The sequence below is a fragment of the Odocoileus virginianus genome, unplaced genomic scaffold (assembly GCF_023699985.2).
Source record: "Odocoileus virginianus isolate 20LAN1187 ecotype Illinois unplaced genomic scaffold, Ovbor_1.2 Unplaced_Scaffold_5, whole genome shotgun sequence".
NCBI lineage: Eukaryota > Metazoa > Chordata > Mammalia > Artiodactyla > Cervidae > Odocoileus > Odocoileus virginianus.
Genome location: NW_027224267.1, coordinates 3,521,946 through 3,545,336, shown reverse-complemented (window position 1 = coordinate 3,545,336; position 23,391 = coordinate 3,521,946). Strand labels below are relative to the sequence as shown.

At 67.5% G+C, this 23,391-nt stretch overlaps 2 protein-coding genes across 4 annotated transcripts in view; one reads left to right on the top strand and one right to left on the bottom strand.

Annotated features, from left to right (window-relative positions):
- The window catches only part of POLN (DNA polymerase nu), a 141,882-nt gene extending 132,374 nt beyond the window's left edge, over nt 1-9,508 (top strand). For all 3 annotated transcript variants that reach the window (XM_070462432.1, XM_070462431.1, XM_070462433.1), the window contains 3 exons: nt 4,354-4,421; nt 7,080-7,141; nt 9,220-9,508. In XM_070462432.1, the coding sequence (XP_070318533.1) occupies nt 4,354-4,421; nt 7,080-7,141; nt 9,220-9,360 (271 nt within the window). In that variant the 3' untranslated portion in view covers nt 9,361-9,508. The remainder of the gene's footprint in view (nt 1-4,353; nt 4,422-7,079; nt 7,142-9,219) is intronic.
- Nucleotides 9,509-13,029: 3,521 nt separating this feature from the next.
- On the bottom strand, nt 13,030-18,637 carry NAT8L (N-acetyltransferase 8 like). Its single transcript, XM_020914933.2, has 3 exons — nt 18,262-18,637; nt 16,811-16,975; nt 13,030-15,110 (listed from the first exon to the last, which is right to left on the bottom strand). Exons 1-3 carry the CDS (start codon nt 18,635-18,637, stop codon nt 14,743-14,745), a joined length of 909 nt encoding a protein of 302 aa, XP_020770592.2. The 3' UTR covers nt 13,030-14,742.
- Nucleotides 18,638-23,391: the final 4,754 nt, after the last annotated feature.

Here is a 23,391-nt window from a genome sequence, read left to right as displayed (position 1 = left end):
ACATACATGTTTCAATGCTATCCTCTCAAATCATCCTACACTCGCCTTCTCCCACTGAGTCCAAAAGTCTGTTTTTGGAATTTAGAAAGATGGTATCAACAATGCTACAGGCAGGGCAGCAAAGGAGCCTACATTCTCTGGGCGATTTCGGCAGCTTCATAGAGAAGCACGTCCCGGGCAGAGGCCTGGCCCAGAAACGCGGTGTTGCGTCCCAGCCATGTGGCCCCCGTCCAGCCCTGAACCCTGGCCTGTAGGTCACCTCATAGCCCAGGGAGGAGCGCTGTCACGCAGGCCTGGAGGAAGGGCGCGGCGTGGGACGCCTGAGAGCCGGTGCCTACGGCTCCTGCCCGGGGTCTGGGCTGTCATCCTGCCTCTGCAGCAGCGGGGTGGAGGGAGCCCAGTGGGCATGCGCTCATCTCGGGGTCTCTCCTGCCGGCTCCCTGACTGGATCCTGAGTTTGCGCCTCCTGCTCGCCTGTGTCGTTTCCGGGGCTGACATGGCCGAGAGTATGGGGGCTCAGGCCCGCTCTCTGTCTTTGCAGCAGCCGGAAACCGGGGCCTGCTCTGCCCTCGAGCTGCTGTAGGTCCCGGAAGTTTCTGTGGGCCATGGGAGGGAAGCTGGCAGACGAGGGTCTGGGGCTGTTTAGAGGAATCCAGAAACACAGCGGTCACCTCTGCCCGCTGTCTGCAAGAAACGTGTTTCGAAACAAAACACGTCGACCGCATCCTGCCGCTTTAGAAACTGCAGCAGGCCGTCCACACTGTGCCCGTGAATGTGACCACAGGAGCGGAGGGGCAGGGGCGGGCTGGGTACCCAGAGCCGAGGCTGGACCGCATCAACTGGGCTCCCAACACGGCCTCACCCGGCTGGAGCCACGGGGTGGCCCCCGCTCGCCACCCACGGGCTGCAGGAGAGGCTGGGCACTCCTGACCCCCACACCCTCTCTGTGGACGGGGGACAGGCCCTCCAGGTCTCAGGACACGTCGGGCCTGGAAGGAAGCTCTGGGGACTGTGGGTTCCAGCTCGCACGTGCAGAGAAGGGAGGCTGAGGATGCGTCACAGCACGGCCCCGCTCACCCGGCCTGGACCGGCATGGGGCCTCCTCGCCCTGGGCTCACAGAGGCCCGCAGCCCCTCGGCAGCGAGACGGCCTCGGAGGACCCTCCCTACCCCTCTGCCCGGGGCTGTGGGACTGCAGGGCCCTCTCTCCACATGGGCAGCCCTCTGCCCTCTGCCCTCCTGAGGGTAGCAGCCACCCCAGGGCCCCGTCAAGCCGAGCCGCACCTGGGCCCCTGCGCTTCCGGCCGCAGGAGGGGCAGCGGAGGTGCCTGGGGCACAGAGAAGATGACCAGGCCCCCCAGGCGGCGAGGGCACGGGGACCTGGGCCGCCCACCACACAGGCGTTCGGGCCAAGCCCCACGGGCGCTGCAGCCCCAGGATGCGCCGACCAGCACTGCTGGGGTGGACACAAGCCTCCCAGCAGCTGGCCCTGCGACCCCCAGTGACCGTCTGTGCCCCCAGGCCCCCACTCCGCACCCTCCAGGCACCCGTCCGCCAGCAGCTGCCTGTGGGCGCGAGGCCTCGAGCAGCCTCCTCCCAGGGGCGGCTGGCCCGTCCTCAGTGGGAGGGAGCACTGAGCATCAGCGCAACAGAGGGCGAGGGCCCGGCTGCGTCCCTCAAGGCCGGCAGCCAGGCCTCCGACACCCTCAGCACCCAGAGCTGGGTGGCCTGGAGGGGAGCCGCCCTGGGCACAGATGGGAGACAGGGTGCGGCTCTGATGGGGCGTCTCCACAGGAGCACGTTCTGTGCAGCCTGGCCTGCCATCAGCGCAGGACGAGTGGATGGGACATCAGCTGGCTTCCCAGGAAGCAACGGGTCTGACACCCGTGCTCACCACCCACTTGGGGCACCTCCCGCGCCCCAGTTTGCAGTTAGAAACACGGTGACATTGCAGTCAGCTGCAGAGCGAGGTGTGAGTGACTAACGGTTGTGCTCTTCGGTCTCGACCGCTCCAGCAGCTCAGAAGTTCACCATGTGACTTCAGGAAGTGTGAGAACTCTTGCTGCTAAATCTGGAAGAAGTTACAAGTGCCTATTCCGAGTTCTGCCCATCGGAACACTAAGTCCCCTTGGGAGCCTAAGAGCACAGCAGAGGCCTTGACGTCGGCCAGGCTGGCTTCCGGGAGGACCGCACCAACAGCCTTGATCCCAAGGCTGCGCAGAAAACTCAGGCCCTCTACCAGGGGTCTGCCGGCCCCCAGCCTGCTCCCTGTGGACCCCAAGTGCCCTGTGGATGAATCCGTCCCCCAGGTGGGCTGTCCCCACGGTGGGGAGTCCAGCACCCGCACTGGCTTTGGTTCAGAGGCTCAGGGCAGCAGGCTGAGGCCCCTCTGTCTTTCTGGCCTTTCCCCTCTTGGTGCCAGTGTGGAGGTGGCTGCTCCAGCCATCACAGCGCCTCGTGCACACAAGGAGGAAGTAGTGGTGATCAAAAGTGTGCCTGACCCCCATCCCCTGGCAAGTTAGCCCTTAAAGAGCCTTCCTAAGGGTTAGTGGGGCCCTCACTCTGGGGGCGGGGGCCCAGCCTCATCGCCACTCCACCCGGGCCCAGAGAAGGGGCAAGTAGGCCCGAGTGGCCTGTGCTTCTCAGTCCCAACGTCCTGCCCTTCGGTCTTGAAGCTCCCTGCCCCCAGCCAGGACCCACCACCCTGCTGCCCCCAGTCAGGGGGCACACCTCGCCGCCACGTGCTGCCCCTTCCCACAAGCTCTGGGCCTGCTGCGTCCAGGCCGTGACGGGACAAGGACAGGGCGTGGCCCCTCCCCTGGGAAGCAGCATGCTGGAGGCAGAGGCTGGCTCACACAGAGGGCAGGCCTCCCACCCTGCCGAGGGCCATGGGCCCCGTGCCGCCATCCCCTCCCTGAGCGCTCAGGGGTCACCTGCTCCGTCTGACCAGCCAGGGGCTGGTTCCGGGCCCGGGCTCAGAGCCCCAGCAGGTGTCACCCGCATGACTGGCCCTCGCTGGCTGGGTCCTGGGCAGCCACGCAGAGCTGCAGGGGCTGATGCCTGGGGTGCCCCCTTCCTCCACTCCCACCCTGGGCACACAGGAGCCCCCCGCCAGCCACGGGCATGTGAGTGCAAGTCCTTCCGGAACCCCGGCCCCTCAGCAGTGCCTCTGCGGCCCCCACACCTCCTCTCATCGTGGCGTCCGTGTACCCCGAGGTGGGTGGGGACAGACCCCCTCCAGGGGGTGCGTTAGGGTGCTCAGAGAGGGCGCAGAGCCAGGACCCGCCCAGCAGAAGGGGCCGGAGTGAGCATGAACCCTGCCCCTGTGGCTCAGCCCGGACCCCGAGTCCAGGGTGTGGGGTGGGGGGTGAGGTGGTGCCTCGGGGGCAGCGAGTGGCCTGGAGGGCAGTTCTGAGGTGCCCAGGCTGTGGGCTGGGGTCGGGTGCCTGTGGAGTGGCCTCAGCTAGAGGCCAGTCCCTGTCGGGGTCCTGCCCCCATGACGGTCTCAGGGGGCTTCTCTAATGTCTATTGGAAAGAGCCAACTCATTGGAAAAGACCCTGATGCTGGGAGAGATTGAGGTCAGGAGGAGAAGGGGACGACAGAGAACGAGATGGTTGGATGGCATCACCGACTCAATGCACATGAGCTTGAGCAAGCTCCGGGAGTTGCTGATGGACAGGGAGGCCCAGCATGCTGCAGTCCATGGGGTCACAGAGTCGGACACAATTCAACCACTGAACAGCAACAGCGGGGGTCTTCGACTCCTGTCTCCGTGCGCACGTTCCTCTGTTTGTTCACGTCTGGCCGCGCGAGTCTCAGGCGTGACACTCGGGGTCCCTGCAATGCTTGGGCTCGGTACCCATGCCTTGCAGGCTCAGCTGCTCTGAGGCGCGCGGGACCTCAGTTTCCTGATGTGAGGTGGAACCCACGTCCCCTGCGCTGGAAGGCAGATGCCTAACTGCTGGACCACCAGGGAAGTCCCGGGTGGGGAGAGGGGCTCTTCTCAAAGGCTCAGCCCCGCCGTGTCCTCAGCTTCCTCCGGGGGAGGGGGCAGGAGGGTCCCCAGGCCCTCGTCCTGACCCTCTGCCTGCAGGTGCCTCTCCCCTGAGCCCCGTTCTCTTCCTCCCGGAGGCTGTCTTGTGATGCTGCGCTGACCCCAGCCGCTTGCCCACCCTGGTCCTCCCACTCCCCTGAGCCACAGCCTCCCAGGCTGCCAGTGCCAAGCCCCAGGCGGACTGCCCAGTGCTGTGGGGCGCCCTGCACGCCCCCAGCCACCTGTCCCCCACCCTGTGGCTGCCCCCGGTCACGGGCTGAGGCCCACACCAGGGCGTCTCCTTCCCATGTGTCTTGCAGGTTGCTTGCCCAGATTCACGATGAGCTGCTGTTTGAAGTGGAGGATTCACAGGTTCCTGAGTTCGCGGGTGAGCCCCCAGGGGCTGGGGTTGCTCCTGTTTCAGGAATAGTTAAAGCTTCTCCTGGGGGGCTCACAGGCCCCTTCCCTGCCCCCTGCAGGGGCCACCAGCAGAATGCCCAGGCCGGTCTAGGGGCCGCACCCCGGCCAGCAGCCCCCAGAGAATGCCAAGTGCCCTGCTGGGGGCCCCGGAAGATGGGGGCAGCACCGGCACCCCCTCTGCGGGAGCCGGGCTGCGAGACAGTGGCAGGGTCAGCCCCCTCAGCTGTTGGCCCAGAGCGTGGCCTCCAGCTCGGCCCTGGAGGGGCCCGGGCCTCCTGCATGGTAACCCGCTCCTGCAGCCGTGGTGGAGGAGGGATGCTGGGCAGGGGGGTCTCAGGGCTGGGTCCCCAGCTCCACTGGCTCTCGGGGGATAACTGGCCACGCACCCCCAGCGCCACCACCTGCCTGCAGACCTGCCTGTAAAGGGGGTGCTTCGGGCCTCAGCGCCCTCACCTCCAGGGACCACCCCTGATAGTGGGGAGGCCACCCTGCGTGGACCCACCCTCCATGGACCCACGTCCATGGACACACCCTACACAGACCCACCCTCCATGGGACCCATTCTACCTGTCCCACCCTCCATGGACCCACCCTACACAGACCCACCCTCCATGGACCCACCCTACACAGACCCACCCTCCATGGGACCCATTCTACCTAGGACCCACCCCACACAGGGTCCCATCTTATACGGTGGCTGTGGGTTTGGAAATGACAAGTCTAAAACAAACCATTTGAAGGGAATGCTATGCGCTCACTTGCTGCTTAAAAAGGAAGGAGAAAGTCCCATATCTGGAAGGGAGCCTTTTAGGAACAGTCCTGTCCCCCTCGTCGTGGGGGAAACCGCTGGCCACGAGGTGGCGAGGTGAGGCTCCCTGAGACACAGAGGCCCCCCGCCCGCACTCGGGAGCCACCACCTGGCGCTGTGCTGAGGGCGCCCCGGTGTCCCGGCCCAACCAGGAACCACGAGACAGGTGACATCTCTGAAACGCTGGGTGGTCACGACACATGCAGTGGGGCCCGGGGGCAGACGCCGGCTGAGGCTGCATGGTGCTCGGGTCCCTGCCCTCAGGGGCCCTGCAGAGTGGGCTCGGAGCACAGGTGACCACGGGGAGTGCCAGCTCCGCCCGGGGCTTACTTGGGGTCCCTCGGCGGGTCCGTCTCACAAAGGAGGGGACACACGAGGGCCTGGCGTCGTCTGCACACCCGATGAGGGGCCAAGGTCCCGACTCCCCTTGGGAAGACCTAGACCCCCTGCAGTTCCCAGGGAGGCCAGGGCCTCTGCCGGCGCCCTGAGAGCAGGCTGGGGTCCCCCAGCCCGACCCACCCCCTTGTCACTGCCAGGGTCCTCTGCCAGCACAGAGGCAGCCGCTGGTCCTCCTGCAGGCACCCGGGCCCAGCGCCCCATGAGGCTGCCGTGAGCCCCGAGGCCGTGGTGGGGCAGGCAGCAGCCGCCGGGCCGCCTGCAGTCTTTGTACCCAAGCATCAGCTGACTCAGGGCACGAGGAATGTCCTCTCATCCAAGGGGCAGAGGGCTTGGCGCAAACACTGGGGAAGCCCGAGCCAGTGACCCTGCCGTGGGCCACTCCCATCCCCAGGACCCCCCACCCAGTGACTGGGCCCCCAGCCCCCAGTGCCTCCAGCCGTCCTTGCGGCTTTGCTGGCACCTGAACCCTCACAGGGGTTTCAGCAGGGGCACAGGCCATCCTACCCGGGCTGCTCTGGCCTGGCCATCTGGGGGTGGCGGTCAGTGGGTGGGAGTCAGGGGGCAATGGCAGAGAAGGGGGGGCTACGGTACCCCTGGGGGCCAAGGGCCCTGCTCCCCACTGCCTGCGGCTGGGCCAGTTAAGGTGCCTCAAGCACGAGCTGTGGACGCGGCCAGTGGGAGCTGGACGCTGTCAGGGAGAACCGCAGGGCTGCTCAGGCGGCAGGGGACCATGGCCATGTGAACTGGGGGAGCCTGTGGACTCGGGGGGACCCTGTGGACTCAGGGGACCCTGTGGACTCGAGGACCCTGTGGACTCGGGGACCCTGTGACGGGGACCCTGTGGACTTGGGGGGACCCTGTGGACTCGAGGACCCTGTGGACTCGGGGACCCTGTGGACTCGGGGGGCCCTGTGGACTCGAGGACCCTGTGGACTTGGGGGGACCCTGTGGGCTCGAGGACCCTGTGGACTCAAGGGGACCCTGTGGGCTCGAGGACCCTGTGGACCCGAGGGAACCCTGTGGACTCGAGGACCCTGTGGACTCAAGGGGACCCTGTGGACTCGGGGGGACCCTGTGGACTCGGGGGGACCCTGTGGACTCGGGGACCCTGTGGACTAGAGGGGACCCTGTGGACTCGGGGACCCTGTGAACTCGGGGACCCTGTGGACTCGGGGACCCTGTGGACTCGGGGGGACCCTGTGGACTTGGGGACCCTGTGGACTCAGGGACCCTGTGGACTCAAGGGGACCGTGTGGACTCGAGGACCCTGTGGACCCGAGGGAACCCTGTGGACTCTAGGACTCTGTGGACTCGGGGGGACCCTGTGGACTCGGGGGGGGACTGGGGAGCCAGGGCTGAGTGTCCTCCTGGCACGGCTCTGCCGACGGGCTCCAGCAGTCTCTGCCTTGCTCTGTCCAGCCCTCGTCCGGGGAACCATGGAGGCCCTGCAGCACGTGCCGGCGCTGGAACTGCAGCTGCAGGTGAGGGGCGGAGCCGCGGGCCACGCTCAGCCCTGCCAGCCCTCCCTGGAGCCCTCGCCCGGCCCATTCCAGCCAAAGCGCTGGCGGGCAGTGCTCAGCGGGGCCCCGGGTCCTCATGGGAAGAGGTCCGGTCCAGGCTCCCCCAGGAGGTTCAGGAGGTGGAGGGGTAACAAGGGGGCGGGAGGCCCTGAAGCCATGCAGACGGCCCCCCAAAGGGGCCACAGGCAGCCCGGAGCCGCTGGAAACACGCAGGAGAGGGCCGGCCTCCCTGCAGCACCCCCTGGGAGCAGCCTGCTCTGAGCACCTTGCCCTGTTCACTTCACCCCGACCTCGCCCTGTGGGTGAAGGAGCGCCCCCGGGGCCAGCCAGGGCTGGGACCACTCGTCATCTAGGGTGGTCTGAGCTTGTTCTCCTGGTGGGTGGAGACGTGGGGACCCCGAGGTACCTGGAAGCCCAGGAAGCCTGACCTCACCCCGCTAGTAGCCCTGTGGTGGCCACTGCAGCCCCCCCCCACCTCCAGTGGGGATAGAGCTGTTGAGCTGTGGTCAGGGCACACTCAGCATCAGGTCCCAGGGAGAGCTCTCCAGGGCCCTCTGCACCCGTTGGAGCCGGCCGATACCCCGGGGGCCCACAAGGCACCGGGACACCCCCATCCCTGAACCCCTCACCTGGCCCAGCCCCCAAGGCCTCCCTGCCACACAGAGGCCCGGCAGGTGAGGGGGCTCAGCCAAGGTCGAGGCGTCATGATGGGGTGGGTGTGCCAGAGCCTGTAAGCCTGCCAGTGTGTGTGAGTCTGTAAGTGTGTGTGTGCATCTGTGTGAGTGCGTGAGAGTGTGTCTGAATGTGTGTGTGCATGTGTGTGTGTACGTGTGTGTGCATGTGTATCTGAGTATGTGTGAATATGTGTGAGTGTGTGTGCATGCATGTGTGCGTGTGAGTGCATGTGTGTGTATCTGAGTGTATGTGTGTATGACAGTGTGTGTGTGTGTATGAGTGTATGTGTGAGAGTGCTTCTGAATGTGTGAATGTATGTGTGTGCATATATCTGAGTGTGTGCATGAGTGCATGAAAGTGAATGTGTCTGTGTGCGTGTGCGTGTGAGTGTGAGTGCGTGAGTATATGAGTGTGTGAATGTATGAGTGTGTATGTGTGTGTGTATGCATGTGTGTCTGAATGTGTGTGCATGTGTGTGCATGAGTGCACATGTATGAGTGTGTGAATGTGTCTATGAGAGTATGTGTGTGCATGCACGTATGCATGTGTGTGCCTGAATGTGTGTGTATAAGTGTGTGCATGTGTGTGTGAGAATATGTGTGTGCACGTATGCATGTGTGTGTGTCTGAATGTGTGTATAAGTGTGTGCATGTGTGTGTGAGTGCATGTGTGTGTTTGAGAGTGTGTGTGAGAGCATGTGTGTGTATGAGAGTATGTGTGTGTGCACACGTATGCATGTGTGTGCCTGAATGTGTGTGTATACGTGTGTGCGCGTGTGTGAGTGTGTGTGTATTTGTGTGTGTGTGCCTGTATGTGTGTGCGTGTGTGTGTGTGTGTATATGTGCGTGAGTGCATGTGTGTGTATGTGTATGTGTGCCTGAACGTGTGTGTATAAATGTGCGTGAGTGCATGTGTGTGTATATGTGTGTGTATATGTGTGTGTGCGTGTGTGTATGTGTGTGTGTGAGTGTGTATGTGTGTGTGTGCGCGTGTGAGTGTATATGTGTGTGAGTGTGTATATGTGTGTGTGCATGTGTGTGTGTGCGTGAGTGCATGTGTGTGCGTGTGTATGTGTGTGTGCATGTATGTGTGTATATGTGTGTGTGTGCGTGTGCATGTGTGTATATGTGTGTGTGAGTGTGAGTGTGTATATGTGTGTGTGTGAGTGTGTGTATATGTGTGTGTGAGTGTGTGTGTCTGTGTGTGTGCGCATGTGTGTGAGTGTCGTCTGTCCCTAGCAGAGCTGCCGGGGCGTCTGGCCGTGTGTCTGGGCCAGGGGCTGCTTGCGCACCGTGGGCCCTGGTCTGCCGGGGGGCCCGGGAGGCGGCAGGGAGGCCGGGCACTCACCTCTGGCGCCCGCACAGGTACCCCTGAAGGTGAGTCTGAGCGCAGGCCGCTCTTGGGGACACCTGGCACCTCTGCAGAGGGCCCCTGGCCCCAGCCCCACCAACATTCTGCCGAGTCTCCAAGCAACAGCTGGGCCCCTGCCAGCTCTAGAGCGCTGACCCCCGCGCCCGCATTTTTCGCCTTCATTCAGCCTGTAGCCCCAGGCAACAGCGAAGAGAACCAGCGTCCACCAGCACTTTCTATGTGGTCAGGGCCACCTTCCCCCGGGGCCGCCTGCAGTAAACGCTTCTCAAGGAGCTGTCCTCACCTGTCTGTGTGAATCCTTCCCATGGGTAGGAAACTGGTCAGGACGAGCGCCTCGGCCACTCTGGGTCCCCCCCACCGGGCAGCTGCTCCGCATCTCGCAGGAGCCGGGAGCAGCTAGCAGCCTGGCTCCCAGAGGCCCCTGTGCCAGCCTGCGGGTGGCGGTGCTCTGGGTGGAGAGCACGGCCCGACCACCCTCCTGAGGGCCGGAGGGGCCTGTGCCCAGGCGCTCGGCAGCGCTTCTCACAGACACCCCAGGCCCGAGAGAGGGTCTGGCCTGAGCACCCCAGAGCCTCTCTGCGGCCTGAGACAGAGCTGCCCCCTTGGACGGCAGGGACACTGCGGCCGGAGAGGTCGCCTCACCGGACGGGGCCCCAGCAGGCCTGCCCCGCCCCGGCTCACCCCAGGGCCTCGCCCCTGCATCCTGGTCTGGGTCCCAGCTCCGCGAGCCACCTCCAAGGGAGGCATGGTGCTCGCCGGGCAGGGCAGGCCAGCAGGGCTGAGGGAGCCCCTCCAGGAGGGGAGCAGGCCCCCTGCCCCAGCCCGGCCCCCAGCCTTACGGCAACTCAAGCCCGTGGGACGTGGCCTCACTCTTCCGGGTGACGGGGTCGTAGCCACTCACCGTGCCCAGGCCCGTTCCCCTCACGGCTTCAAATCGTTGTCGCCGGTCTCCCGGGGCGTGCAGGGCCTGACGGCCGGGCCTGCCCCTGGCGGGGGGCGCGGGGCCCCCCCACACCACTGCGTCTGGCTGGTGTCAATGTCTGAGCGATGTCCTGTGTTCATGCCGTCACCACAAAGGCAGAGATCACTGCCTCTTCTCGTGAGGACCTCGCGCAGACCAGCGACCATCCTGGGAGTGCCTTCCCGGGGCAGGGCGGGGCCCCTGTGTGCAGGCAGCCCCGCAGGGCAGGTGGGACCCAGTCAGACTCAGAGAAGAGGGCACACCCCCACCCGGAATGTGGCCCCAGCAGGAGGGGGCAGCCAGAGCAAGGCCCGCCTGGGGGCCGTCACACTGGGTGGGCTTCAGCAGCCCCGGGGCATGCTGGTTGCCTCCCCCCGGGGTCTCAGCGCCCACGTCCCTGGCTAACACCCCAACCCCCACCACGGCCCTTCTTTACAGGACCTGGGGGTCCCATTGCCCTCCCACCCACCCCATCCGGTGAGCCCACAGCTCCAAGGAGCATCAGACAGGCAGGCAGATGCAAGCGGGCAGGGTGGCCAGGTCGGGGTTGCAGACACAGGAAGAGGGGGCCCCCCGCCCACAGGTCACCCTACCACCACCCCCGCCCCGGGGTCAAGGGGATACCCAGCACCTCAGGGAGGAGCCCTTCCGGGCCCGGTGTTACACAGAGGACACAGCAAGAAAGCACAGAGCCCGATTCCATCAGCTCGGGTTTTATTGAAAAACAGCAGCATCGGGGGCCGGGCAGGCGCAGGGCAGTGGCTGCAGCCCCTCCCACGGCTCACACATGCACAGGGGGCCAGGGACCCCCCCGCCCGGCAGCCCGCGCCCCCGGGACTCGGCGCCCCTCGGGGCCCTCCCGCAGGCCGCTGAGCACATCCTGGGCACACAGACGGTGGACTCAGTGGTGGTAGCCCGCCCGGGGCCGCCGTGGTCCGATGGCCTGGCCCGGGGGCCCCCTGTCCCCAGATCTGACCTCCTCCAGCCCGCAGAGTGTCACCAAGCGTCCCTGCCCTGGCCACCCTCCCCACAGTGCCAGCACCCTGGGCAAAAGCTCACCCCAGGCACCCCTGCTGCACGCGGACCCATCCAGCAGCCTCAGCCCAGGAGAGGGCTGGGACCCAGGCCGGCTGGGCCGGAGGAGAGCGGACGAGGCCGCGGGGCCAGCCCGCCCCGGCCAAGCACCCCCAGCCCCCCAGGGCCCTCAGACACCAGGCTCTCCCCCTGCACACGTGCACACACACACAGGCACACGTATGTGCACCTACCCACAGGCACACACGCACACACACAGGCACACCCCTTCTCCGAAGTGGCTGATTATTGCTGTTAAAAAACCACATCCAACACTGGGCATCAGCGGGCCTCACGCCGCCGAGGCAGCCCGAGCAAACGCAGCCCAGGGTCTGCCCGCACCCGGCCCAGAACTCAACCCCCAAAAGTCCCCAGGGCCACCAGCTCAGGTTCAGGGGCTGAAGCAGTGGCTTCAGAGACATGGGAGCAGAGGTGACACATGGCACGCGCCAGGGAGGGCCCGGGGCCACGGTCCAGCAGCCCCCGACAGCGACAGCCCCCAAGGGCAGGCAGACGCTTGCATCCATACTTCCAGCATGCCCCCCGGAGGCCAGAGCCAGGCCGGGGGCCCAGAGGGCCGCCAAGCCCTTGCCAGACACGAAGGAGCCCCTCACCCCCCGAGGACCATCTCTGAGAAAGGACCTCCAGAGCAGGATGGGGGCCCCGGGACCACGTGGCCTCCCGGTCCAAGCCCCTCATCCATCCACCCCACCCCCGCCCTGGGCCAGCCCCAACACAGATGGAGGGACTGGGGGGACACCACCTCGGCCCTGCGTGGGGCCAGACCACCCGGCTGGCCCCAACACACGCCCACCACCCGTTCTGGCTGCCCGCCCTCGGGACCAGCTGCCTGAAGAGCCTTTACCCGGGCAAGGCCTGCCAGTCACGGGCCAGGACGCTGGGCCTTCCAGCAGTGCTGGAGCCTCAGCCACCCTGGGTCCCAAGACCCGGACGGGCCCATTGGGCCGGTGCTCCAGGCAAAGACGTGCTCAGGCTCCGCCTCCCGCTTCTGCTGCCTGGAAGCTGGGCCCCTGAGCATGGAGGGGCCCAGGGCCGCCCCACACAGAGAAGCTGCCCAGACACACCCCAAGGCAGGACCCCAGGGGCACGCTTCACAGAGGTAGAAGTGACATCAGGATTTCTACAAAGGTATAAAACTCACAACGCAGTGCATGGTTGTGGAGCAGTTAGCTCCCAGGCTGAGGGGAGGCTGGAACACCTGCCCCCAGGAGCCCAGGCCGCACGCTGACCGGGCAGGAGTCCCGACCCAGGCTCAGCACGCACCCAGCCTGGGGTACATGGGCACCTCTGCCCACCTCAGGGCCGGGCGGCAGCTGGACAGCAGCGTTCCGGACATGCGGCCACCCTGCCACACCCCTCCTGGCGTCCGTCCTGGCAGCAACAAAGGGCATGAGGGGAGGCTGCGGGCCCAGCCTGTGCCCAGCACCCTCCGGGCCATCCGCAGGGGTGGACGGGGGCCTAAACAGCAGGGGACGGGGGGGGGTCACACCCCTGCCAGGAGGGACCCCCTCAAGGTGCTCCAGTCCACACCAACAGATGCTGAGGGCCCCCCGCGCCCGCGCCCCCACTGGGGACAGGGGCCCCAAAGGCACAGGGTGGGAGGAAGCCCGCGGCGTCCCGGAGCCGCCACCGAACAAGGACACGACCCGCCAGGCCCCAGGCCGGCCGCAGCCCCACCACACCCCTCGCCACCTAAGGCCACCCCGAGCCGACACCAAACCCAACAGAGAGAGGAAAAAGGCACAGCTTTGTTTTCCGTTTTGCTAAAACACTTTACGTCTGTCTGTATTATCCAGATTAACAAAATCTGAGAGCTGCAAGAAAATAGGGGGCCGATTTCTGTACAGTCTACAAAACTCCCACCCCCGACGGGGGCCGGGCACCACCGGGGAGAATGTACAGGGGAGCGCGGGGTCTGTACAATGTTCTGCAAGTTATCTCAGCCGCTCACAGTACCCAGGGCCCCTCGGGAGGCCAGGCGCGGCCCGCTCAAAGTGCCTCTGAGGACGCGCCCTCCAGGGCCCCGCACGTGGGGCCCAGGTCAGTGGCCCACGCCGCCTGCCACTCCCCGCCCCCCCAAAGCAAGGGGTCTCGGTGGGCCTCTATGCCCCTCCAGCCACCACCTTCCTCCCCTGCTCTGGGCCACCCCTGCTCCCAAAAGCCCCTGCCTGCGACCTGGGGCAGGGGTTGAGCACCCCGAAGGCGCCCCGCTCCTACACTAGACGCTGCTGGCAAACTGCTCCCGCCCGCGCCCACCTGGAGTGCCCTCAGGACGGAAACGACGTTCAGTCAGGGTCTCCCTCCAGACTCCAAACCAACCCTCCACCCCCCGGCACCCACCCCCACCAAACTGGGCCGGAAACAGTGCATATTCTAGACCACACAGGTGTGTGTGTGTGTATGTGTGTAGGTATCAACTACCATTTTGTCCCAAGAGTTAAAGTCATGCAGAGTGCTATTCTGTCTAAATAACTTATTAAAAAATAGGTCGGCTTCAGGCTGGGAGAAGCTACGGGCTCGGTGGTGCGGGCGGCAGCCTGGGTTGGTCAAGATTCACAGGACAGAGCCCGGCTGCCCCGGGGCAGGAAGTCCCCAGTGGGTCCGGGAGCGGCCACCAAGCCCTATCGAGCTGGCCCTGGGGGACCGGGGACCCCCCAGCCGCCTCCACCCTGCCCTCCCAGAGGGCCCTGAGCAATGCGGGGTCACACGTCGCTATGGGAACCACACCTGGATGACGACGCCAATCAGCAAAGCCCGGGCGGAGGAGGGGCAGGTACCGAAAGGAAAGGGGGTGATCCGACGTCGAAGCAGAGCTGGACTGGGGGAAGCGAGGGGCGAGGTGGACAGCAGGGCTCCAGAGAGCGGGGCGGGGGCCGGGGCGCTCACCAGTCTGGGTCCAGTCTTGGCGGGGCGGGGGCAGGGGCTGCGGGCATGCAGCATGCTGCAGCCAGGCCACATCCTCGGCATGCACAGAGCGGAGCAAAGCGGCCAGGGCAGCCCGGCGCCCCAGGGGGGCGGCAGGCCACGCCCACTGGGGGCGGGCGGCCGAGCCCCGCCCCACTGCCGGCCAGGGGTCTGCTGGGCGCGGGGGGGCCTCACCCCAGAGGCTCTGTGCTTGGTGGGCAAGACGGGGCCCCTCGCCACCTCAGAGCTAAGCGTGAGGGGGCGCTCCGGCCGGGGCCACCAGCTGCGTGGGCTCACGGCGGCCCACACTGTCACTCTTCAGGGCGTGGCCCGACCCAGGGAGGGCGGGGGGTGTGGCTGGAGGGACCACCCACCTTCCCACGTGTCATCGATGCACACCGGCCCGGCATCCCCCAGGAACCAGCCAAGGAACCGTGTGGTGTTGAAAAGGGAGACGCCCAACACACACGCCAAGGTGAGCGTCTGAAAGCGGCCCGGGCGGCGGGCGGGGCGGGCACAGGCGGGCGGGCGGGGCGGGGCGGCGGGCGGACGGCAGTCACTCCTCGCGCAGCTGCAGGCGGTAACGGTGGTAGCGGACCTGGAAGAAGAGGCGCTCGGCCAGCGAGAGGGTCATGCCGGGCATCACGTAGCGGTCACTTGAGCCCATGTGTCTGAAGCCCAGCGACTCGTAGAGCTTGTGGGCGGCCACCTTGACAGCCGTGGTGCCCAACACCACCGCGGAGTAGTTGTGCACCAGGGCGAACTCCAGCACCTTGCGGCCCAGCGCCTTGGCGATGCCCTTGCCGCGGAAACGCGAGTCCACGGACATGCGCAGCAGCTCCACCGTGTTGTCTGCCGCGTGGGCCCGCGCCGCCACGATGCCCACCACGTTGCCATCCAGCACGGCCACCCAGAAGCAGGAGCCTGCGGGGAACAGGGAGGAGTCAGGGCCACGGGCACCGCCGCGTGTCAGCCGGCCCGCAGGGCCCCTCTGGGCCAAGCGCCGGGCCCAACCTGCCCGCCACCCTGCCCCCAGGCCCCGCCCAGACCCTCCGCAGTTCTGGGCAGGGCAGGAGGGGGGCGACCTCTGGGGAGCTGAGAGGCACAGGAGGGTCAGAGGGATAAAGATGGGAGGGGAGAGCCCTGAGGGCGCTGGCCACAGGGAGAGCCATCTCCTCCAGTGACCCGAGGCCCAGGGGATCCAGGAGGTTAAGCCGGGGTGGTGCCCACTCCAGGGAGCCTGCCTGCGCACGCCCTACCCATGGCCACACCAGCCCCCACTGCCACGTCCTCTCCCTAAAGTGCCTTCACATGACTCCACCGGGAAGACACTCTTCTCCCGTCTGCTTGACACCTGAGGGTCCCCCCCGCCTGCTTCCCCAGCACACCCCCTGTCCTGGCCTTTCTCGCAGCCAGAGCTTGGGAATGACCGCTCCCCCCACCCCCCGCCCCCGCGCCCACTGACCTGCCCAATGGCCACAGGCTTGGGCTCTCCCCTGGGTCAGAGGTCAGCACAGACTCAGTTTCCCCAAAGCAGAAGCAGCCCCCACAAGCCCCAGCGCGCCCGATTGGCCGCCGTCCAGCCTCCCTGCCCCCGCGGGGTCTTCCTGTAGACCCCCCAGCTGTCTCCGCCCACCTGATCTCACCTCCAGGAGGACTGCGCCCCAGAGAGGGTGGGCAATTCCAGGCTTTGGTGCAAGGCCCCTCCCATCCTGGGCAGAGTTGGGCTGAATATGCTGATAAGATGCTTTGTTTGGACTTGGGAGAGGGTAACACAGAACCGAGGGTGCCCAAGGTCTGCCAGGCGGCTTCGGGGCTGGGAATGGACCTGCCGCCATGGCCCGGAGCTGGTCCCGCCAGGCAGGTCAGCCCGGCCCTAGGAACCTTGCTTCCCCTAGCCCGGCTGCCCCTCCCTGCCACCCGCCAGGGTCCTACTAGACCCTCACCAGCCGTTCGGGCCCCTCTCCACACAGACCTTCCTGCACCTGGGGGACCCTCATGCCCCAACTCCAGGCACGGAGAAAAGCCTGCCCCTGCCCCCAGGCCAGCCTGGAGCATAAACTCCCTGGAGGGGATGGCTCCAGAGCAGGTGCCAGCCCCTCCGTCTACAGAAAGTCAGGGCCGGGGCGAGACCCTGGGATTAGTTAAGTGGCCCAGGGACCAGAAGTGGAAGCCGTGACGTGAGACCCCTGTTCTCCTAGGGTTCTCACCCCCACCGTGCGGTCCCCTTTCCTGCCACTCAGGGCCCCAGCGTTCTGGGCCAGCCTGGGACCCACAAGACACACTGAAAGGGCCCCTGGGGGGTGAGACAGGTGCCAGGCGACGGGCAGTGGCAGCCCGAGAAGCAGGGCGGGTCAGCGTGGCCCAGGGCCAGCTCGGGCCACCGGCGCCCGGCCCTCAGAGGACACAGGACGGAAGCTGGCGACGCTCCGGGAGGAGGACCCAGTCCTGCCAGCCCGGCCCTGACAGCGCACAGCACCCCACCCCTCGGCCAGCACCCTCGTCCCCAGGAGGCTCACTTCACCGGGCGCCCAGCCCCTGGCCCCGGCCCACCGGAGGCTGCTGGGGCGGGGGGGCTCTGCCGGGAGGAAGGCCTGGGGGGCGGGGGGCGGCTAGAGCCTCACCGGGGGGCTTCATGTAGTACTGCTCAATGTCGGCCATGTCCGTGTGCAGCGCGCAGTCCAGGTAGGCGAGGACCACCTTCCGGCTGTAGTAATAGCGCAGGGCCAGCAGCCCCGCGGGCACCAGGCAGGTCAGCAGGAGGGAGCGCGTCAGGGCGAAGCAGAGCGCTGCGGGGAGAGGGCGCACTGAGTGCCCGCTGGGGCAGCGCCTGCGGCCCGCCTGAGCCCAGCACCGCACTGGCCCCCGGTCGACAACCACCGGCGCCGTGGGCAGAGGAGACCCCAAGCCCACAGCCCGGCCCGTTTTCTCTGGAAGAGTAAAGGCCAGCACAGCTGCCGCTTCCACTCGGCCCTGATGGCAAACTTCTCGGCCCTGAGGACGCCATGCCGTCACACCTGACATCACGACTTCCAAGTGTCCTGGGCACAGCAGCGGCCTCTGGCAGGCTGCCCTCAACCGCTGGCGAGCACAGGTCAGGGCATGACTACAGAAGGGGGGCCCTGCCCGCCCTGCCCATCACCCGGACCCTTAACTGGGGAAGGGCGCTCTGCCCATATCCTGGCCCACGTGAGGCTGGGGGAAGTCAAAGAGCCGGCAGGCCAGGCACCGTCTCTCTCGGGAACTTGAGGGGCCCCACCCCAGCCAAGAACCTCAGGGCCGGCCTCCGGGCGTCGTGAGGACAGGGGCCAGGGAGGAAGGCCGAACTGGGCCTCCTGCTCTCGGAGGCAGACGTGCCTGCGGTGGAAGGCCTCTGCTGCGTGACCTTGGGAAGTCCCGCCCGCCCAGCCTCAAGCTCCACATCTACGAAATGGGGAGAACCGCCCTCCCACTGCAAGGCCTCAAGGGGCCAAGCCTCAAAGCCCCCCGCGGGGGCGCCCGCATCAGGCCCACCGCCCCTCGCCCCGCCTCCTCAGCGTGCTCCCTCCGCCCGGCACCCCGGGGAGCTGGCTGCCTGCCCCTCATAAATTAGCACTTGGAGCCGGCGAGGCAACCTCCCCCGCCCGGCGGATTATATATAGTTACACGCGCCGGGCGCGGGGCCTCGGCGGCGGGCGCTACCTGCCGCCCCCCCCTCCCCCGCCTCCAACTGGGATGACCGGGGAGGGGACGCCGGTGGAGACCCCAGTCCTTCCCGCCCGCAGCCCCTGCACCCGGCCCGCACCGGTTCCCACGCCCCCGCCCCGCGCGCCTTGGCCGGGAGCCCGGATCGACCCCAGCGCCGGCGGCCACCTCGCCCCAGGGCCGCCGCAGAACGTGCGCGTCCGAGGCGCAGGCAAGGGTCCGCCTCCCTCCCGGGACGAGGCCCAGGGCCAAGGCTGGGTGGTGGGGGGCGAGAGGATCGGAGGGAGCCCCGTGCGCGTCCCCAGAGGGCCGGGCGGGCACGGACTGCGGCGGGCCGGAGTGCGCCCCGCGGCCCGGGCCCCGCCGCCCCGCCGGGGCCCCGCGCACTGACCGGCCAGCAGGGCGTAGAGCAGCTGTGCGCGCGGGTGCTGCCGCAGGCCGCGGAAGGCCGTGTTGGGGATGCGCTCCATGATGCCGTCGTAGAAGATGCGGCGCGCAGCCTCCTGCTCCGCCGCGCGGAACTCGCGGATGTACACGCCGCGCCCCTCGGCCGGCTCCGCGCCCCCGGCGCCGCCGAGAGCCTGGGGGCCCGGCGCGGGCGGGGGCGCGGCGGGGGCGGCGGCCGGCCCTGGGGCGGCGGGCAGCGGGGGCCACATGGCGCCGGCGGCGGCGAGCAGCGCGTCCTTCTGGGCCCCCGGCAGCGCCTCATGGTCCTCGGCGGCCACGATCTTCGTCTCGCAGACCATGTCGGGAGGCCCACAATGCATGCACCCGGCCGGGCGGCGCAGCGCAGGGACGCGGGCCGGGCGGCGGGCCCAGGGCAAGGGCGCGGCGCCCTCGGACCCGCGGCGGCGGCGGCGGCGGCGGCAGCGGCGGCGGCTCAGAAGCGCGGGGCGGAGGCGGCGGGCGGCCGGGGCGCGCGCAGGGAGCTGCGCCGCATTTTGGAGAAGTATTTATAATGCAGCGGCGCCGGTGCAGTCGCGGCGCCCGGGGTCCCGCAGGGTCCTAGCGTCCACTGCATTGGCTGCCGAGGGTCACCATGTGATCTCGAGGGTGGGAGCAGACGCCGCCCCCGCGCCCGCCCGATGGCACACTCGGGCGCTGCACCGCGGCCGGCCGGGGGCGGCGCGGGCGCCCCCGGAGCGCGACGGAGCAGCCGAGCCCCCGCGAGGCCGGCCGGGGACGAGCGAGCGTGCGGCCGGGGTCCCGGCCCGGAACGGGCGCTCCGTGGGACTGCTGGCCGGGCGCCTCCCGCCAGGGCCCTGCGCTCCCGCGCGTGCCGCCGGTGAGCGCTCGGACCTGGGGCCGCGCCGCCGGACCCCGAAGCGCCTCGTCCTCCTGCTCCTCCTCCTCGGCCTCCGGGCGCTGTCACGGAAGCGTCTCCGTCTCCATCTCCCGCCCCTTTGTCTGAACGCGGCGCTTGACCGAGATCCTGGGGAGGGGGCGCCCCGGCTTGCCCCGCCCGGCGTCCCTGGGAACCTGCGACCGGGGCCGCACGGGCTGGCGGCGCGGGGACGCGGTCAGAGCGGGGTCCGATGCCTACGCCGCCCGCAGCCCAGCGGGTCCCCGCGCTCCGATGCCGGATCCCCAGCGCCGGCGCGGGGGCGCGGGGCCCTCAGGACCCCTCCCGGCTCGGCCCCCGCCCTCCGCGGCCCGCGCATGCGCCCCGCGATCTCGGTGCAGGTGCAGGGAGGGCGCTCGGCGCGCGCCCCGGGCCCCCGCGAGCCCCCAGCGCCGACGCCGCAGGCAGGGGGCGAGGGGGCCACCTGGAAGGGGGAGGGCGGGAGTCCCAGGCCCGCCCCCCAGCGCCTGACTAGCCCGCCCCCCGGCATCCCCGCACCCCCCTTCCCCGCGTCGCCCCAGTTCCCCGCAAGTGACCCCGCGGGCCGGTCTGGAGCGGAGCTCACACCAGCCCAAGTGGAGAGCAAGCCTCGGGCTCCAGGCCTGAGGACTCTCGGGCCGCTGGAGCCCAGTGAGGCCCCAGGAAAGGGACCGCCCCTAGCGGGGTCGCGCTAAGAGACCCAGGGGGCGCGAGAAGAGGGAGGACCCAGGGCCCAAAGCGCTGGGTCGTAGCAGGAGGGGCAGCCGAGCTGGGGCGTCACGCGCTCGCCGTGTTTCATGTGTCAGGATTTGTCCGGGGTCGCCTGTGACCTTCCAGGAGAGCCGGGTGGGATCACGGACAATGTCAGAGGCGCCCATCCGGCGCGCATCCACGCGCCGCGGCGGCGGAGGCCGGGCTCCAGGGCAGGAGGAAGGTCGCAGCCAGAGGACAGTGTGCAGGGAGTCCAGGAAGGAAGGGGGCGGGAGCGCCCCGGGCAGCGCCCTGACACCCGCCCCCAGATCCTGCTGGCCGTTGTCAGTCGCTCAGTCACGTCCCACCCTTATAGCGCCCAGGCTCCACTGTCCATGAGATTCTCCAGGCAAGAATACTGGAGTGTTTGCATGCCCTTCTCCAGGAGATCGTCCTGACCCAGGGATCGAACCCGGGTCTCCCGCATTGCAGGCAGATTCTTTACCATGTGAGCCAGCAGGTCTTTCCTGGGTCCATACATAATCAGCCCTGCCCCTCCTCCACCCCAACAGCCAGGCCCAGATACCGAGGGGGGGCCTGGGCCCCCACTCAGCCTGACCTTGTAGGGCCCCCTCCCGCCTTGGTGGGCTGAGCTCACCCTCCAGCCTGGAGGAGGCTGGGAAAGGCCGCGGCGTCCTGAGGCCGTGGTCCAGCTCCTGGGGGGAAGGGAGAGCGCCAGGACCAGGTGGCAACAGACAGGGCTGGCCCCCAAGGAGGCCCGCCCGGGTTCTGGACTTTAAACGGCCGCGAGCTGGGGCAGCCTGGGAGAGGGGTGAGGTGTGTGCGGGTAGCTGGGCGGCCCCAGGCCCCGCTGCCTGGCCTCAGTCCAGGACCCAGGGAGGGGACTCCCCTCACGCTGTCGGGTGCAGCTGGACTGGGGGCAGGGTCCTGGATGCTGTTGGGAGCCTGGGGCGGGCGGAGTCTGACTGTCTTCCCAGCACCCCCGGGTCACCCACCCTGGCCCAGCTCACAAATTCCCACCCACTCCTTGACTTTGGCTGACCCGACTACCCTGACCTGACACCTACCAGAACCTCATGGGTCCCCAACGGCGGTAGTGGGGGTCCTCTGAGCACAGCGAGAGCCCCGCTCAGACCCCAGAGTGGGGAGGAGGAGGGCCCAGCACAGGACCGTTCGTTCAGCGAACGAACCCCACTCCCAACCCCAGGCGAAGAAAGGGACCCACGGGCAGAGAGGGTCTCTGGGATCCCAGGGAGAGGCGCACCTGGGAGGACCGCAGAGGTGGCAGGGGTGCTGGCGGAAGTGGGCCAGAGGGCCAGGAGCGGGAAGGCGAAGAAAGCCTGGAACAGACTTGGCGGGGGCCAGGGCCCAGCCCATGGGAGCTCTTCCCAGAGAACGCCAAGGGGAGGAAGCAAGAGAAACCGACTGCCCAGCTGGGGGACTGGGCCCCCTGCTTAGAACCTGCCCGGTTCCTGGCTGGGCCCTGGGCTCTGAGAGCTCCTGAGGGCGGGGAGGGAGTGACGCTCCTGACCCACCCGCTGCACCCCAGGCTCCTAACCCTGAGTCTGTGACCCAGCACCCAGCCTTCCTGCCAACACAGGCTGGGGGGTGCCTGCCCTCTACCGGGCCCTGAAAAGGGCAAAGCAGTGCTCTCCTGGTGCTTTACAAGCTGGGGGTGGGGGGTGGGGGCAGGAGCCCACCAGTCACAGAGGCCGGCGCTTCAGCTGGACTTTGGGACCAAGGAAAATAAGCTGGTACAAAGGGCTGAAGAGCAGGGCGGGTGGTGGAGGCCACGTGGGAATTCCGGGGAGAGGGACAGCACATGCAAAGGCCCGGGGGTGGCGGGGACTACGAGGCCAATGTGCCCGCAAAAATTTTCAGACGGCTCATTTACCACCCAATTGTCTAGGAAGCTATTTGAAGGCAGGCCACCATGAGAAGATGGTGTGGAATCTAGGAAGCAGTGCCTCCAAACCAGAAGCGTGAAGGTGGGCAGTGGGAATGCCCAGCTGGTTAGGAGCTGGAGGGCACAGGCCACGGAGGGGAAAGGCTGGGAAGGACCAGACTGCTGGAGGATGGACGGACGTGACGAAGGCAGACAAGAGGGAACGACTGGATGAACAGTCTTCAGGGGCAACAAAAGCAACGCCTTCCCAGCTCACGCAGCCCCGACGCCGTCATGAAGATGCTCTTGGTCCAGTCAGCAGAAATCGGTGGAACTGCTCAGGGCAGAGCCAGGACGCCCTTGGCCTTGACTGCACGCAAGGCTAAACCCTTCATGGGGCCCAGGCTACTTCTCCAGCATCACCCCCAAGCGGGCCTTCCCCACCCCAACTGACTGCTCCCTTCGAGGCTGACCGTGGCCAGAGCTGCCCACCCCAGGGGGCCCACCTGGGGCCTTGCTTGACCTCCGGGGCCTGTGACAGGCTGGCTTCTGCCTGAAGCCCCCCCCCCCCCCCGGGGTCTCCGCTCTGTCCCTGCCCTGTGAAGACCCCCCTCCTCGGGGGCGTCACCTCCTCATCCCCATCCCCGAACCCCAGGGGCCTTCTCTCCCCAGCGCTTTCCCGGGCGTGTCTGGCCCGTGGCCTCCTGGGTTTCTCTGCTCACCCTTGTCCCCCCAGCCCCGGCCCCTCACTCCCGACGGCGCCCACTCTGTCCCCAACCCGAGCCCATCCTCGGCCAGCAGCCAGGAAGGTCCAGCTCAGACAGACCTCAGCCTGCTCACCTCCCCGGCCCAGGCCAAAGGAGGCCCCATCCTTCAGGCCACCCCCCGCCCTCAGCGGCCAGACCACCCAGAGCTGCCGCCTGTGCCTTCTGCCTGCGGCTGCTGCCTCCCCACCCAGCAGGGCCCTCATTTCCTCCCAAAGGGCGCCCCCTGCAGAGGCTCTGGTCATGGAACTCCAGTTGGAGCCAGGCTTTGGGGCTGCCCAGCCCAGCTAAACTTCGATTTTGGATACACCGGTGATTTTCACTTTAAAGGTGTCCCGAGTATTGCCTGGGACATGCGTTCACTAAGTGCTCACACTCCAAGTGCCGCCTGCTCCCCCCGAGAAGGGCTCAGCGAGCCTCGTGTTTGGGAATCTCGGCTCCCTGGCAGCCAGGAACGTCCACGTGACTGAGGCCAACCTGTGGGACGCGGGCACTCTCTGGCAGTGCCCTGATGGAGGAGCCTGTTTCTGCCACCCTCTGCTCCTTTGGGGCCCCAGGACAGGTGGCCCCGGTCCCCGCCCCCCATGCCCAGGCCCGAAGACCACCAAGGCCGGCCATGGCTCCAGCTCGCCTTCCCCGGGGCCTCGCTCTGGCCTGACTGAAATCATCCCACAGGCATCATCACCCCTAGACATTGAGCTCGGCCCCCCATGAAGCCAAGGTAGGACTCTGGTTTGTTCCCTGTGGTCCTAACACCTGGAGCAGCACCCGCAGGCTGGGTGGGTCCAGCAGAAAAGAATTGAGGATGGGAGGGAGGTCACCATCAAGAGTTGGGAAGCC